The following is an 18,206-nucleotide window of genomic DNA, read 5'->3' on the forward strand; positions in this document are numbered from 1 at the left end:
GAAAAAATGATTTAAAGAAGCCTTGCATGATGGAAACACTAATGAGCTCATTTTAATGCCTAAGAAACATATCTACACTAGTGTGCTTTTTTTTTTGTTTGTTTTTTTAACTCCAGTCCTAAGAACATACTTACAGGCCAGGATTTCATAATAGCTGAACTACAGCACAGGTAAAATAATCAGCTGATCAGTAACCATGGTTACTAACCTGCTCTCACCCACCAGCTGATTATTTCACCTGTGCCCTAATTCAGTTATCATGAAAATCTGGCCCGTTAATGAGGATTGTAGATGAAAAAAATAATACATTTATATAACCTCTTATTCCCTAGCCATCATATTCTCTGTTAAATCTATTTGTGTGGCCACTGTCTGCAAACACCTACTGTCAAAGCAATTCTCTCTCACTCTTTTCCTTCAGATTTTAATAAAGATATTTTCTGACCTAAACACACACATATCTTATCAACCTATACATTTGCTCCACTCCCCTTGTGTTTCACACATTTCTTTGGACCAAAGCTTGACAAACTCAGAAGCCAGGGAGCCAGTGGCTCCTAGAATTTTACTCATGGCTCCTAACTTTAAGAGCTATTCTATCTATATAGAAATACCACTGTCTGGCCCCTAAAAGTATGTCTGACTCTTAAATATTCTTACTGGTTCTTAAATATTAATAAGATTTGTCGATCCCTGATTTAGACTGTAAACATCTTTATCTTTCAACCTGTGTAGTGTACTTTTGGATTAAAGTGCATTAAAAGGGGACTTGAGTCCCACATTTTTTCAGGTAATCATGAAAAAAAACTTTTTAAAATTTACTTTTATTATCAAATTGTCTTTGTTATCTTGGTTTCTTTTGTTGAAAAGCAGGAATGTAAGCTTAGGAGTGTGCATGTGTTTGGAACACTTTATGGAAGCAGGTTTGTAAGAATGTTATACATTCACAAGAGCACTAGATGGCAGCACTATTTCCTGTCATGTAGTGCTCCACACACCTACCTAGGTATCTCAACAAAGAATACCAAAGGAACAAAGTAAATTTGATAATAGTAAATTGGGAAAAAATTTAAATTGTATGCTGTCTAATTTTTTTTTAAGTTCATGTCCCTTTAACCAGTAACTGTGCTTAATGGCTGAGATCTCCACTGTTTGTTTTAAAATCTTTAGCATTGTTTCATGTAAATAATACAATGAACTTCCATATAGAAAAGCATAAAATATTGATGCTTTATAAATAATAGAAAATACTTACGATATCCGCACTTCTTACAGCCCGCTCTTATATTATCCTTATTCACACCTTTAAAAAAAAATTATATAAAAAAAAAATTATTGAATATCAAGCTACTGAAAAATATACAACCCAATATTCCAATATTAAATTCAGGCCAATATTAAAAATGATATCCAGAAAATATGAGTTACCAAGATTTACATAAACACTGTAACAGATTGTATTGTATTTGCTTAGGGTCATATTATTTACACCAATGATTCTATTATTAATGCACATTTAGCACATTCTGACTCAAAAATAGATTAAAGCTGTGATTGCTGTTCCTACAATTAAATTTACATATTCCTATAGTTTGCTGTGTGATTTACAATCAAAGCTTCTCAGATAAAAAAAGTGAGAAAAAGGGTAATTTATGTTATTAGAAATAATAGTAAAAAACAGCTTTACTCTATGAAAATTATAATAAAGTGGCGAATAGTTAAGCCTTGTATTGGGGGGGGGGGGGGGGGGAAAATCACCAAATGCTCTCTCCATCTTCTCCAATTCCTATGTTACTGTAAATTCACCCATCTCTATATTCTTTAGTCAGTCGGCTGGGGAGGGTAGAGACAAGATTGTTAAAAATATTTTTGTTTTATTTTTCTATTTTTTTTCTCCCCTGACTAATAATGGAAACAAAGAAACTTGCCGTGTAAATCACACTGTAACTAGTGTTTCTCTTAAAAATTACTTTATTATTATCAACCCTATAAATGCATCTATTTTCAAACATGTTGCTTTAAAGGGACATAAAACTGACTTTTTTTCTTTTATTTCATGATTTAGAAAGAGCATGCAATTTTAAAAAACGTTCCAATGTATCTAAATTACTTCATTCTCCTGATACCATTTGTTGAAAAGCATTTATAAAAATAGGATCAGAGCTGCTTATTGGTGGCTGCACATAGATGCCTCGTGTAATTGACTCACCCATGTGCATTGCTATTTTTTAAACAAACAAAACCTTAATAATTAAGCAAATCAACTAATAAAAGTAAATTGAAATGTTGTTTAACCCTTTAATGACAGTGGACGTACCAGGTACGTCATAGGAAAAACTTCCCTTAATGACAGCTGACGTACCTGGTACGTCCTCTGTTGCCTTAAGTGCTGGAAGCGATCATGATTGCTTCCAGCTGCTTACAAGGGATTGTAGTGATGCCTCAATATTGAGGCATCACTACAATCCCCCATTTTACATACCGATGCAGAAAGGGCCACTCTGTGGCCCCATCTGCATCGGCTATGTATGTATTCAAATGAGTTGGTGGGTCGGTTGCTGCATTTACCTATAATCACATCTAAGCAGTAAAATATACCCGACGGTAACTTATCTTCATTTGTTGCCGGTGCTGCGGTTGCGGCGGGGGGGAAAGGGGGGGCGGGTGTGCGTACAAACAATTGGAAAAACGATCGATCTAGATGCAGTGGCATCTCGTTTGTTTATTAAGGGATCTGGGAGGGGGAGGGTTGAATATTATTTAGGGGGGCTAGCTACACTACAGAAAAATATTGTATATTTAAAAAGTTAAAAAAACTATTTTGGGGGGCAAATTGGGTACTGGCAGACAGCTGCCAGTACCCAAGATGGCGGCAAATAGACAGAGGGGGAGGGTTAGAAAGATGTATGGGGGGATCAGGGAGGTTGTGGGGTAAGGGGGGGATCTATCACTGCAGACTTTATGCCAAAAAATAAAAAAAATTAAAGAAAATATTTTTATTTCAGTACTGGCAGACTTTCTGCCAGTACTTAAGATGGCGGTGACAATTGTGAGGTGTTTGAGGGGGGTCAGGGGGGGATCAGGGGGTGGGATGTGTCAGGTGGGAGGCTGATCTCTACACTAAAGCTAAAAATTAACCCCACAAGCTACCTAATTAACCCCTTAACTGCTGGGCATATTACAAGTGTGGTGCGCAGCAGTATTTAACGGCCTTATTATTACCAAAAAGCAACACCAAAGCCATATATGTCTGCTATTTCTGAACAAAGGGGATCCCAGAGAAGCATTTACAACCATTTGTGCCATAATTGCACAAGCTGTTTGTAAATAATTTCAGTGAGAAACCTAAAATTGTGAAAAATTTAAGGTTTTTTTTTATTTGATCGTATTTGGCGGTGAAATGGTGGCATGAAATATACCAAAATGGGCCTATATCAATAATTTGGGTTGTCTACTACACTAAAGCTAAAATTAAACCTAAAAGCTCCCTACAAGTTCCCTAATTAACCCCTTCACGGCTGGGCATAATACACGTGTGGTGTGCAGCAGCATTTAGCGGCCTTCTAATTACCAAAAAGCAACGCCAAATCCATATAGGTCTGCTATTTCTGAACAAAGGGGACCCCAGAGAAGAATTTACAACCATTTGTGCCATAATTGCATAAGTTGTTTGTAAATAAATTCAGCGAGAAACCTAAAGTTAGTGAAAAAAATTGTGAAAAAGTGAACAATTTTTTTTATTTGATCGCATTTGGCGGTGAAATGGTGGCATGAAATATACCAAAATGGGCCTAGATCAATACTTTGGGATGTCTTCTAAATAAAAATATATACCTGTCAAGGGATATTCAGGGATTCCTGAAAGATATCAGTGTTCCAATGTAACTAGCGCTAATTTTGAAAAAAAGTGGTTTGGAAATAGCAAAGTGCTATTTGTATTTATGGCCCTATAACTTGCAAAAAAAGCTAAGAACGTGTAAACATTGGGTATTTCTAAACTCAGGACAAAATTTAGAAACTATTTAGCATGGGTGTTTTTTGGTGGTTGTAGATGTGTAACAGATTTTGGGGGTAAAAGTTAGAAAAAGTGTGTTTTTTTCCATTTTTTCCTCATATTTTATATATTTTTTTATAGTAAATTATAAGATATGATGGAAAAACGGTAAATGGAAAGTCCATTTAATGCCGAGAAAAACGGTATATAATATGTGTGGGTACAGTAAACGAGTAAGAGGAAAATTACAGCTAAACACAAACACTGCAGAAATGTAAAAATAGCCATTGTCATTAAGGGTAAGAAAATTGAAAAATGGTCCGGTCATTAAGGGGTTAAAATTGTATTCTCTGTTTGAATCATGAAAGAATAATTTTGAGTTTCATGTCCCTTAAACTCATCATTTGCCACTAAGCGGTCGATTAATCAAAAGGCTTTCACCAGCCTTCGACCCCCTAACGCTCGTCCGACAGCTCCTGCCCACGCGTGATTAGCTGTGCACGGGCAGGGGGTGGTGTTGCACAAGAGCAGCAGTGGTATTAAGCCCCTGTCCACCGCAGCTTAATAAAATCGACCTCCAAATGTTGCAACGTTCAGATAAACATAAAAGTATTGAAAGGAAATAGTTATATTTGATTTGCTGTTCTAATCTGAAAACTATTCAGAAATTTTCAATTTTTTTTTTTTTTACTATATTTGATCAAATCATAGCCTATTTATGTCCCAAGAAATATATATATTCTTTACAAATATTAGAAATGGCTAATATTGACCGTTTATTAAACTCTGAATCTTGTGTAACATGAATAAAACAATAGAAGAATAGACGGAGAACATAATATTTGACTAACCAGAGTCTTTGTATCTCCAAAAGGAATTTATATTTCACAGTGCACAGATTTTGAGGCAGAGGAAAATTACTAGAATGAGAATTGACCTCAGATGCGATTGGCCAGCTTCAACTACTGCATGTTGGTAGATGTAGTACCCAACTGTTTTATTATCTAGGGCTGCGGACTATAGATACCCATGTCTTAATGATACATTCACATTGAAGGAACAGGAAGAGGAGGCTCTACAAATAACTGCTGCATGGGGCAGTTTAAGAAATGCCCATAAAGGTGGAAGGGTGATCATGGAAGTGCATTCACTGAGAAGCAAAAGGTCAGAGAATTGGAAAAATGGGACAAATGCAATGAAATCCCCCCAATCAAATTTTCCTGGATTGTCAATCTCTGATTGAAAGCCACCTTGTGATGTTACTATTATAGATTAAATACAGTATACACCAATTTTCATATAACTGCATGTAATAGACACTACTATAAAGAATATGCACAGATACGGATCTAAACATCCTGTATAAAACCTTTTAAAAACTTACTTAGAAGCTCCAAATTTATGAGTTTAGCTGGAACACCCAATGAAAGTGGATGGGGGCAGATACTCACTCTCCCCCCCCCCTTCCCTGAATATGAAAAAGCAGTTTAGACAAACAGGAGCCAGCAGTGGTCTGTAAACTCAGGTATACATCTGACACTTTGGGGCTTAGTTAGGAGTCTGAAAACCAGCAAAATTATACATTGTTAAAAAAAACTCCCAGATGGGCTATATAAATGGATCATCTAGAAATCATTTATGCAAAGAAAAATCAAGTGAATAATGTCCCTTTAAATTTTGCGATAAGTGAATAAATTTGCAAACTTGATATAAAATAAAATTATAGGACATTGTGCTGTGTTGGAAGAAGGGCTTTAAATGGTTTAAACGAACAAAAAGCACCAATCACCAGATATCTCCCAGTAGTGCATTGCTGAGGATATGTGCATATGCTTTTCAACAATTGATACCAAGATAAAGTACATTTAATCACAGGAGTGAATTTTAAAGTTACTTAGAATTATTTGCTCTATCTGAATCATGAAAGTTAAAGGGACATAATATTCATATGCTAAATCACTTGAAACTGATGCAGTATAACTGTAAAAAGCTGACAGGAAAATATCACCTGAGCATCTCTATGTAAAAAAGGAAGATATTTACCTTACAATCTCCTCAGCTCAGCAAAGTAGGTTCTGTGTAAAAAGTTATACTCAGCTGCAGCCCAGCTGCAGGTAAAAAAAAAAAATGAAGAAATGAACAGCAGCCAATCAGCATCAGCAGTGCTGAGGTCATGAACTCTTTTACTGTGATCTCATGAGATTTCACTTAACTCTCATGAGATTTCATTGTAAGCTGAATAGGGAAATAATATGAGAGTGCATGAGGCTCATCCCCTAAGCTGTCCCAGGACAGACACACTAAAATGCTGCTTAGAAGTCCTTTACAATGGGATGTTGCTACTGAGGAACTTTTGAGGTAAAATATCTTTCTTTTTTACATAGAGATGTTCAGGAGATATTTTCAGCTTTTTACAGCTATACTGCATCACTTTCAAGTGTTTAAACATTTGGGTATTATGGCCCTTTAAATTTTGACTTTCATGTACCTAGATAAACCTACGGTAGAGCAACCTGTGTATTGCTTTCTTTCAGGCATACAAGAATGTAAGTAACACAAAAGACCAGTGGGCTACTGGGAAGTGTGTATCTATATAGCACTCAACAACATAAGTGTGTAATAGTATCAGTGGGAAAAAATAACATTGTAGCATCCGGAATGAGGAAGTTAAAAACTTAACTTTCTTTCATGTAATTAGCAAGAGTCCATGAGCTAGTGACGTATGGGATATACATTCCTACCAGGAGGGGCAAAGTTTCCCAAACCTCAAAATGCCTACAAATACACCCCTCACCACACCCACAAATCAGTTTTACAAACTTTGCCTCCTGTGGAGGTGGTGAAGTAAGTTTGTGCTAGATTCTTCGTTGATATGCGCTCCGCAGCAGGTTGGAGCCCGGTTTTCCTCTCAGCGTGCAGTGAATGTCAGAGGGATGTGAAGAGAGTATTGCCTATTTGAATTCAATGATCTCCTTCTACGGGGTCTATTTCATAGGTTTTCTGTTATCGGTCGTAGAGATTCATCTCTTACCTCCCTTTTCAGATCGACGATATACTCTTATATATACCATTACCTCTACTGATTCTCGTTTCAGTACTGGTTTGGCTTTCTATTACATGTAGATGAGTGTCCTGGGGTAAGTAAGTCTTATTTTCTGTGACACTCTAAGCTATGGTTGGGCACTTTTATATAAAGTTCTAAATATATGTGTTTAAATATTTATTTGCATTGATTCATCAGGATGTTCAACGTTCCTTATTTCAGACAGTCAGTTTCATATTTGGGATAATGCATATGAATAAATAATTTTTTTCTTACCTTAAAATTTGACTTTTTTTCCTGTGGGCTGTTAGGCTCGCGGGGGCTGAAAATGCTTCATTTTATTGCGTCATTCTTGGCGCGGACTTTCTTGGCGCAAATTTTTTTTGTCATTTCCGGCGTCATAAGTGTCGCCGGAAGTTGCGTCATTTTTTTGACGTTTTTGCGTCATTTAGGCGCCAAATAATGTGGGCGGCTTTTTTGGCGCTAAAAAATTTGAGCGTCATTGTTGTCTCCACAATATTTAAGTCTCATTATTTATTGCTTCTGGTTGCTAGAAGCTTGTTCATTGTCATTTTTATCCCATTCCTGAAACTGTCATTTAAGGAATTTGATCATTTTTGCTTTATATGTTGTTTTTTTCTATTACATATTGCAAGATGTCTCAGTTTGTCCCTGAATTAGAAGCCACTTCTGGAAAAACGCTTAACTGAGTTTCAGTTCTACCAAAGCTAAGTTCATTTATTTGAAATGTTATAAATGTTTATCTTTAGCTATGGTTTGTAATAAGGTATTATGATATACTTTTACATGCAGAATCCATTAGTGTTTATGCTTTATATATTTCCATTCTTACATTTTATGTACAAGAAATATTTAGAAGATTTATAAGAAATATTTTCTGATTCTATTTTAAAGGCTTTGTCTGACTTTGTGCCTTCTAATAAAATTTTTAGGTCTTTTTCACTTCTTTTTTAATTATTGAAGTTTCAAATGTCCAACAACATACTGATTTATCCTTCTCTGATGATGTTTTTCTCTTTCAGAAATTTTCTTCATCAGATATTGACACTAACAAATCTACTTTTTTATTATTTTTCGATTATTAAAGTACATTTGTTCTTTGTTGAAAAGGTGTTGATTATTTTGGATATTAAGGTAACTAGTTATTTAAGACTAGCTGACACTATTTCTGCCTATTTATTTCTTCTGTGTTTTCAGAGGTTTTCTTTCCAATTCCCCATTCTAGGGAATGGAATAGGCTGAGAATTTTCTTTTATTCCTTTTTCAAAGGTTTTAAACTATATTATTTGCCAGCAGTTAAATTCAATTTGGAGGGTTCTCCAATTTATTGGGGCTATCTCTACTTCTACTAATTATGCTATTGTTTCTATAGCAAAATAGTATTTATTTTCCTTTAGATAGTTGTATCTTATTTATGGAAAATTATTTAGTTTCAGGTACTTTTCTTGGTCCTGTGATTTATTTGGATATTGCAATTGATTCATTTTTTATGGTTTACTTTAAGATCAAGTATCAGATTATGATTTATTTTAGCATTGTTAAAGGACAACATTTACTAGACTAGGTGCTGTTGCATTTGTCTTGTTGTTTTGCATTTATTGATTATGCAAGTCCACTGTATTGACTGGTCCTTTAAACTGGACTATCATGCTAATAATTCCATTTGTGTCTTCATTTTATTGAATATTTTCGCAAATGAGGGATAATCTAGGTCTTTAGCTATTTTAGCTAGAAGAATTTTGTTCTAAGATAATCAATTATTTGTTTTTATAATTGGATTCAATTCTTAACTGTTACTCTGGGCTTCAAGATTGAGTTCTAAGACTTAAACTTTAAGCTTATACTAGTTTAATTGTTCTTATTAAGGAACGAATTCCTGAGTTCTTTCCCAAGTAACATGTTTGTAATTGGGGTTCGAAATCAGCTCCCTAATATTGCGATGTACGTGCAGTATTCCAGCTTGGCTGGTAAGGGGCAGGTTAAGACTTCTTTGAAAATAATTTGGTTCTATTTTGTCCAAATTTCTTTGATTTTATTCCAGTAAGGCTAACACTTTCTTTAAGTGTGTTTCTGTCCTATATATTTTGGGTACTGTTGAAGCATGGCTGGGCACCCATGGGGTTCAAGCGCTGCTCAGACCTGGAATCTTCTGGGGTATTTCTTCCAGTTTCTTTTTTTAGGAACCGGGTTTGGAGTTTTATTCAAACTATTTTTGCCTTTTTATGGTCATTGATAGCATTATTTGTTTTCATTAGATACAATAAATGCATATTTTCATTTTTCTGTTTTCATTCAGATTATTTTCTGAGGATGCGGAATCTCATATGATTCACTTGCTCTTCAGGACATAGTTAGAGGATCTTTTTTTCGAAAGCTCTCGATTCCTCACACAAGGGTCACCTTTTTTTAGGTTTCCAGAACATTTGTGTCACTGTCTTTGTCTCTATCAGACAAGGGATAATTCTATTGGGTTCCGTCTGTCGGTACCTTTAGTCTCTATTATTTCCTTCAGTTGCTATATATGCATAGAAGTTTTAGGTCTTATGGCCTCGGCATTGGATTCAATTCCCTTTGCTCATTTTCACTAGAAAGAACCTTTCCAGTCTTTTATGAGCGTTGTTTCTTCTAGAATATGGTTGGAGGATCAATTTACCAATCAGTTCGTTGATTCCTCAGACAAGGGTAACCTTTTTTAGGTTTCCTGATAGATTCAGTGTCCTTGACTCTGTCTCTGACGGACAAGAGACGTCTGAAATTGGTTTCAGCTTGTCGAAACCTTCAGTCACAATCTTTCCCTTCGGTAGCCTTATGCATGGAAATTCTAGGTCTTATGACTGCTGCATTGGACGCGGTTCCCTTTGCTCGTTTTCACATGCGACCTCTTCAGCTCTGTATGGTGAACCAGTGGTGCAGGGATTATACAAGATATCTCAATTAATATCTTTAAAACCGATTGTTCGACACTTTCTGAGGTGGTGGACAGACCACCATCGTTTAATTCAGGGGGCTTCTTTTGTTCTTCCAACCTGGACTGGGATTTCAACAGATGCAAGTCTGACAGGTTGGGGAGCTGTTTGGGGGTCTCTGACAGCACAAGGGGAATCTCAGGAGGTGAGATTACCAATCAATATTTTGGAACTCCGTGCAATTTTCAGAGCTCTTCAGTCTTGGCCTCTTCTGAAGAGAGAATCGTTCATTTGTTTTCAGACGGACAATGTCACAACTGTGGTATATGTCAATATTCAAGGAGGGACTCCCAGTCCTCTGGCTATGAAGAAGTATCTTGAATTCTGGTTTGGGCGGAATCCAGCTCCTGTCTAATTTCTGCGGTTCATATCCCAGGTATAGACAATTGGGAAGCGGATTATCTCAGTCACCAAACGTTACATCCGGGCGAATGGTCTCTTCACCCAGAGGTATTTCTTCAGATTGTTCAAATGTGGGGACTTCCAGAAATAGATCTGATGGCTTCTCATCTAAACAAGAAGCTTCCCAGGTATCTGTCCAGATCCAGGGATCCTCAGGCGGAGGCAGTGGATGCATTGTCACTTCCTTGGAAGTATCATCCTGCCTATATCTTTCCACCTCCAGTTCTTCTTCCAAGAGTAATTTCCAAGATTCTAAGGGGTGCTCGTCTGTTCTGCTGGTGGCTCCAGCATGGCCTCACAGGTTTTGGTATGCGGATCTTGTCCGGATGGCCACTTGCCAACCGTGGAATCTTCCGTTAAGACCAGACCTTCTATCACAAGGTCCTTTTTTCCATCAGGATCTCAAATCCTTAAATTTGAAGGTATAGAGATTGAACGCTTGATTCTCAGTCATAGAGGTTTCTCTAACTCTCTGATTAATACTATGTTACAGGCTCGTAAATCTGTATCTAGGAAGATATATTATCGAGTCTGGAAGGTTTACATTTCTTGGTGTTTTTTCTCATCATTTTTCTTGGCATACTTTTAGAATTCCTTGGCATTCTTTTAGAATTCCTAGAATTTTACAGTTTCTTCAGGATGGTTTGGATAAAGGTTTGTCTGCAAGTTCCTTGAAGGACAAATCTCTGCTCTTTCTATTCTTTTTCACAGAAAGATTACTAGTCTTCCTGTTATTCATTGTTTTGTACAAGCTTTGGTTCGTATAAAACCTGTTATTAAGTCAATTTCTCCTCCTTGGAGTTTGAATTTGGTTCTGGGGGCTCTTCAAGCTCCTCCGTTTGAACCTATGCATTCGCTGGACATTAAATTACTTTCTTGGAAAGTTTTGTTTCTTTTGGCCATCTCTTCTGCTAGAAGAGTTTCTGAATTATCTGCTCTTTCTTGTGAGTCTCCTTTTCTGATTTTTCATCAGGATAAGGCGGTGTTGCGAACTTCTTTTAAATTCTTACCTAAGGTTGTGAATTCTAACAACATTAGTAGATAAATTGTGGTTCCTTCATTATGTCCTAATCCTAAGAATTCTAAGGAGAGATCATTGCATTCTTTGGATGTAGTTAGAGCTTTGAAATATTATGTTGAAGCTACTAAGAATTTCCGAAAGACTTCTAGTCTATTTGTTATCTTCTCCGGTTCTAGGAAAGGTCAGTAGGCCTCTGCCATTTCTTTGGCATCTTGGTTGAAATCTTTAATTCATCATGCTTATGTCGAGTCGGGTCAAACTCCGCCTCTAAGGATTACAGCTCATTCTACTAGGTCAGTTTCTACTTCCTGGGCGTTTAGGAATGAAGCTTCGGTTGATCAGATTTGCAAAGCAGCAACTTGGTCTTCTTTGCATACTTCTACTAAATTCTACCATTTTGATGTGTTTTCTTCTTCTGAAGCAGTTTTTGGTAGAAAAGTTCTTCAGGCAGCTGTTTCAGTTTGATTCTTCTGCTTATAATTTCAGTTTTTTTCATTATAAGATTTAAACTTTATTTTGGGTGTGGATTATTTTCAGCGGAATTGGCTGTCTTTATTTTTTCCCTCCCTCTCTAGTGACTCTTGCGTGGAAGATCCACATCTTGGGTATTCATTATCCCATACGTCACTAGCTCATGGACTCTTGCTAATTACATGAAAGAAAACATAATTTATGTAAGAACTTACCTGATAAATTCATTTCTTTCATATTAGCAAGAGTCCATGAGGCCCACCCTTTTTGTGGTGGTTATGATTTTTTTGTATAAAGCACAATTATTCCAATTCCTTATTTTTTATGCTTTCGCACTTTTGTCTTATCACCCCACTTCTTGGCTATTCGTTAAACTGATTTGTGGGTGTGGTGAGGGGTGTATTTGTAGGCATTTTGAGGTTTGGGAAACTTTGCCCCTCCTGGTAGGAATGTATATCCCATACGTCACTAGCTCATGGACTCTTGCTAATATGAAAGAAATGAATTTATCAGGTAAGTTCTTACATAAATTATGTTTTTATTAATTTTACTAGTCCTAAAGCCCGTGTACACGGGCCAATTTTTTACTTACCACGGTTCCAACCCTTGCTCCCTCTCTCTCTTTTGCGCTCTCTCTCCCCCCTCTCTTTTCAGCTCTCTTCCTCCCCCCTCTTTTGCTCGCTCTCTCTCGCCCTTTTTTGCTCTCTCTCCCCCCTCTTTTGCTCTCTCCCCCCTCTCTATTGCTCTCTCTCCCCCCCTCTTTTGCTCTCTCTCACCCCTCTCTTTTGCTCTCTCCCCCCTTTCTTTTGCACTCTCCACCTCTTTTGCACGCTCTCCCCTCTCTTTTGCGCTCTCTCTCCCCCCCTCTCTTTTAAACTCTCCCCCCCCCCCCTCTCTTTTGTGCGCTCGCTCCCCCCTCTTTTGTGCGCTCTCTCTCCCCTCTTTTGTGCGCTCTCTCTCCCCCTCTTTTGTGCGCTCTCTCTCAACCCTCTTTTGTGCGCTCTCTCTCAACCCTCTTTTGTGCGCTCTCTCTCAACCCTCTTTTACGCTCTCTCTCCCCCTCTTTTGCTCTTCCCACTCTTTTGCTCGCTTTTTCTCTCTTTCCCTCCTCTGTTTTGGTCTTTCCCTCCTCTGTTTTGGTCTCTCCCACCGGTCACGCCCCCATCACGGAACGCCCAGCCACGCCCCCATCACGGCACGCCCAGCCATGCCCCCACCAGGCAGCCTCCGCAGTGCGCACTATGCTGCTCAAGGCCAGGTATGTTTGTCATCTGCAGTCTCTACTGCGCATGACTGCATCTGACAAACATACCTGGCCTTTTATAATATAGGATTGGTAAAGAAAAAATAGTGAAATAAAAATACAAGGGCAAGGCCACCTGTATTCCTAAGTACCGTTGCTTGGGTCAACTGTAAGGTATAAGTCGTGTACATACGATATACTTGTGCATAGCAGATAACACTGCCTTATTCACTGTTAGTCTGTCTATGGGTACCAATCCCAGAATTAACGCGCATGAAATTCACATCTCCCACAGGGTGTAGTGTTACTGAATAATATTCTGCCGTAAGAAATGAATACTATAAGGTATCAAATATAATGCCTAAATAGGCTATATTGCTGACATTGCCCTAGATATATATTATTGGAATCTGGAGGCTTGAAAAAAAGAGAGGGTGTGGTAAGTGTGCCCACGTAAATTAAATTCAAAATAATCTCACTGTGAAAATGCCTGGGTGTGTTAAGCAACACTAACAAATTGATGGCTCCAAGGTGCATCAATTACCAATAATAAGATATGAAGCATGAAAGTGTTTGCACAACACTCTGGGTGAGAATGCTGTGAATATACTTTAATCAAATAGGTCATGAAATACTGAGGTCAGATTCAGGAGAGCTGCGTGTGCAATGACAGACTATAATTTATATAAAAAAAAATTGTTTCGTAACTGCTGCCAGTTGCCACTACTAATCAATAACGGCTAGCATCCCTGGGTAATGTAGGATTCATAATACAACAGTAATATTTCCCCTCAGTAAGTCAAAGTTGGAGTGGTATTGTAACTAGGATAAGTAGATATTCAATACTATACAGCAATCCGGTATTATAATGCACCAAGACTAGTGTACACAAGGCTAAAGGTAAGTGAGTTAGATGGTCACAGCCAGAATACCAGCTAGAGCAATATATATATATATATATATATATATATATATATATATATATATATATATATATATATATATATATATATATATATATATATATATATATATATATATATATATACATACATACAGGGAGTGCAGAATTATTAGGCAAATGAGTATTTTGACCACATCATCCTCTTTATGCATGTTGTCTTACTCCAAGCTGTATAGGCTCGAAAGCCTACTACCAATTAAGCATATTAGGTGATGTGCATCTCTGTAATGAGAAGGGGTGTGGTCTAATGACATCAACACCCTATATCAGGTGTGCATAATTATTAGGCAACTTCCTTTCCTTTGGCAAAATGGGTCAAAAGAAGGAATTGACAGGCTCAGAAAAGTAAAAAATAGTGAGATATCTTGCAGAGGGATGCAGCACTCTTAAAATTGCAAAGCTTCTGAAGCGTGATCATCGAACAATCAAGCGTTTCATTCAAAATAGTCAACAGGGTCGCAAGAAGCGTGTGGAAAAACCAAGGCGCAAAATAACTGCCCATGAACTGAGAAAAGTCAAGCGTGCAGCTGCCAAGATGCCACTTGACACCAGTTTGGCCATATTTCAGAGCTGCAACATCACTGGAGTGCCCAAAAGCACAAGGTGTGCAATACTCAGAGACATGGACAAGGTAAGAAAGGCTGAAATACGACCACCACTGAACAAGACACACAAGCTGAAACGTCAAGACTGGGCAAAGAAATATCTCAAGACTGATTTTTCTAAGGTTTTATGGACTGATGAAATGAGAGTGAGTCTTGATGGGCCAGATAGATGGGCCCGTGGCTGGATTGGTAAAGGGCAGAGAGCTCCAGTCCGACTCAGATGCCAGCAAGGTGGAGGTGGAGTACTGGTTTGGGCTGGTATCATCAAAGATGAGCTTGTGGGGCCTTTTCGGGTTGAGGATGGAGTCAAGCTCAACTCCCAGTCCTACTGCCAGTTTCTGGAAGACACCTTCTTCAAGCAGTGGTACAGGAAGAAGTCTGCATCCTTCAAGAAAAACATGATTTTCATGCAGGACAATGCTCCATCACACGCGTCCAAGTACTCCACAGCGTGGCTGGCAAGAAAGGGTATAAAAGAAGAAAATCTAATGACATGGCCTCCTTGTTCACCTGATCTGAACCCCATTGAGAACCTGTGGTCCATCATCAAATGTGAGATTTACAAGGAGGGAAAACAGTACACCTCTCTGAACAGTGTCTGGGAGGCTGTGGTTGCTGCTGCACGCAATGTTGATGGTGAACAGATCAAAACACTGACAGAATCCATGGATGGCAGGCTTTTGAGTGTCCTTGCAAAGAAAGGTGGCTATATTGGTCACTGATTTGTTTTTGTTTTGTTTTTGAATGTCAGAAATGTATATTTGTGAATGTTGAGATGTTATATTGGTTTCACTGGTAAAAATAAATAAATTGAAATGGGTATATATTTGTTTTTTGTTAAGTTGCCTAATAATTATGCACAGTAATAGTCACCTGCACACACAGATATCCCCCTAAAATAGCTATAACTAAAAACAAACTAAAAACTACTTCCAAAACTATTCAGCTTTGATATTAATGAGTTTTTTGGGTTCATTGAGAACATGGTTGTTGTTCAATAATAAAATTAATCCTCAAAAATACAACTTGCCTAATAATTCTGCACTCCCTGTATATATATATATATATATATATTTATATATATATATATATATATATATATATATATATATATATATATATATATATATATATATATATATATATTTCTATATAATGGAATATGTCCGATCGGTACTGAGAAATAAACCGAAACAGGCAGACGGTCTAGACTAATAATTACCCATAAGAATTAGCAGATATTAAGCTGAAGTAATATGAAGGCAGGTATTTCCATCAAGGAATCACTAGCTTTTAAGCATCATATTTTAGCTCAAGGTAATGGTAGTATATATCAACAATTCATATAATGCCACCTAACCTAAGTAAAGACTATTACTACGGCGACACCATTTGTCAGCCAAATGCAAATTTATTATTAACCAACATGACTACTAATATATCTATAGGTTACAGGTGAAATTGCCAATGCAAGTTAAAAAGTATGTTAAGAGTCTGGAGAGAGACAACTAAGTCCCTACTCCCCCTAACATGTTTCGCGAACTGCTTTGATAAAGTCAGTGAGGTGTAGCTATATTCCTCTAAGCACACTGAGCAAGGAGTCCAAGTCTGGTTTCCCCTTTTGGGTTAAAAGGGGCTAAAAGAAGCTGCACCCAGGTGGAAAATCACCATAGAACAGGCTAACAATAGTATTGAGCCGGTTGTTCGTTCATGTGAGTGTGCTTCTCTCTGTGTGTATTTAGTCTCCCTATGGGAAAAAGGGGAAACCAGACGTGGACTCCTTGCTCAGTGTGCTTAGAGGAATATGGCTACACCTCACTGACGAGGCCCAATGAAGGCCGAAACGATCGTCTGGTGTTGATGTGTTCCTTGTTCAGAAAGGAATTGCCTGGTATTTCGGCACTGGACTGACCATAATAGGCGGGATCAGACTGATATACTACAGGAAAGTTCTTCTCTGTGAAAAGCATTACTGGGCTAAAAGAAGCTGCACCCAGGTGGTAAATCGCCATAGAACAGGATAACAATAGTATCGAGCAAGTTGTTCATTCCCGTGAGTGTGAGTTTAGCCTTGTGTACACTAGTCTTGGTGCATTACAATACCGGATTGCTGTATAGTTTTGAATATCTACTTATCCTAGTTACAATACCACTCCGACTTTGACTTACTGAGGGGAAATATTACTGTTGTATTATGAATCATACATTACTACATTACCCAGGGATGCTAGCCGTTATTGATTAGTAGTGGCAACCGGCAGCAGTTACGATACAACATTTTTTATATAAATTATAGTCTGTCATTGCACACACAGCTCTCCTGAATCTGACCTCAGTATTTCATGACCTATTTGATTAAAGTATATTCACGGCATTCTCACCCAGAGTGTTGTGCAAACACTTTCATGCTTCATATCTTATTATTGGTAATTGATGCACCTTGGAGCCATCAATTTGTTAGTGTTGCTTAACACACCCAGGCATTTTCACAGTGAGATTATTTTGAATTTAATTTACGTGGGCACACTTACCACACCCTCTCCTTTTTTAAAGCCTCCTGATTCCAACAATATATATCTAGGGCAATGTCAGAAATATAGCCTATTTAGGCATTATATTTGATAGTATTTATGGTATTCATTTCTTACGGCAGAATAGTATTCGGTAACACTACACCCTGTGGGAGATGTGAATTTCATGCCCCGTTAATTCTGGGATTGGTACCCATAGACAGACTAACAGTGAATAAGGCAGTGTTATCTGCTATGCACAAGTATATCGTATGTACGCGACTTATACCTTACAGTTGACCCAAACAACGGTACTTAGGAATACAGGTGGCCTTGCCCTTGTGTTTTTATTTCACTATTTTTCCTTTACCAAGAAAATTAATAAAAGTTAAGTTTTACCTTCGTATAGCTAATAGGTATCTCCAGCGCCAAAATGGCTACCACTTGAAGCCCCTCCCAGGAAAAACCGAGATCTCCCAACCGGATCTCAAATTAGTAGTTATTATATGTGGCGGGGGGGGGGGGGCGCTAAAAAACCTCCTAATGGAGGGTATAAAAGCTAAAAGTGGAATCCAGAGGATTAAAAGAGGGCAGATGGTGTAATTCAATGTTAACTTCTTGTAAATAATAATACTAAGAATATCCGATATAAAATGTCTTGAGAAAGGTCCCAGGAGAGGACAGAAACGCGTAGACACTTCTGATATCACGGCTCAGATTATACTGGTAAGCTTAATACCTATCTATCTACTTGGTTTTAGCTATATTGCACTATATTTTTATCTTGTTTTAGGGCTGTGAATTCGTTTGCGGATTGCACTTGGGATTCCCCATAAGAAGAGCCTTACATTTGATCAACTATTTGGATACAATATATAATTGGATATAAGGTCTAGGACTTTTTCAACCCTTGGGATAAATAATAAAGGGATTTTTCACTAACTTTTTGGAAATACATCTTTGATT

The 18,206-nt window shown here is 37.6% G+C and overlaps 1 protein-coding gene across 2 annotated transcripts in view; it reads right to left on the bottom strand.

Annotated features, from left to right (window-relative positions):
• Positions 1-18,206, bottom strand: part of SREK1IP1 (SREK1 interacting protein 1) — a 211,021-nt gene that overhangs the window by 93,106 nt on the left and 99,709 nt on the right. The window contains exons 2-3 of one of the 2 annotated variants that reach the window (XM_053701327.1): positions 1,759-1,833; positions 1,256-1,303 (exon numbers count right to left, since the gene is read on the bottom strand). In XM_053701327.1, coding sequence (XP_053557302.1) covers positions 1,256-1,303; positions 1,759-1,774 — 64 coding nt within the window. In that variant the 5' untranslated portion in view covers positions 1,775-1,833. The remainder of the gene's footprint in view (positions 1-1,255; positions 1,304-1,758; positions 1,834-18,206) is intronic. The other variant, XM_053701328.1, reaches the window with a different exon arrangement.

Source organism: Bombina bombina, chromosome 2 (assembly GCF_027579735.1).
Source record: "Bombina bombina isolate aBomBom1 chromosome 2, aBomBom1.pri, whole genome shotgun sequence".
Taxonomy (NCBI): domain Eukaryota; kingdom Metazoa; phylum Chordata; class Amphibia; order Anura; family Bombinatoridae; genus Bombina; species Bombina bombina.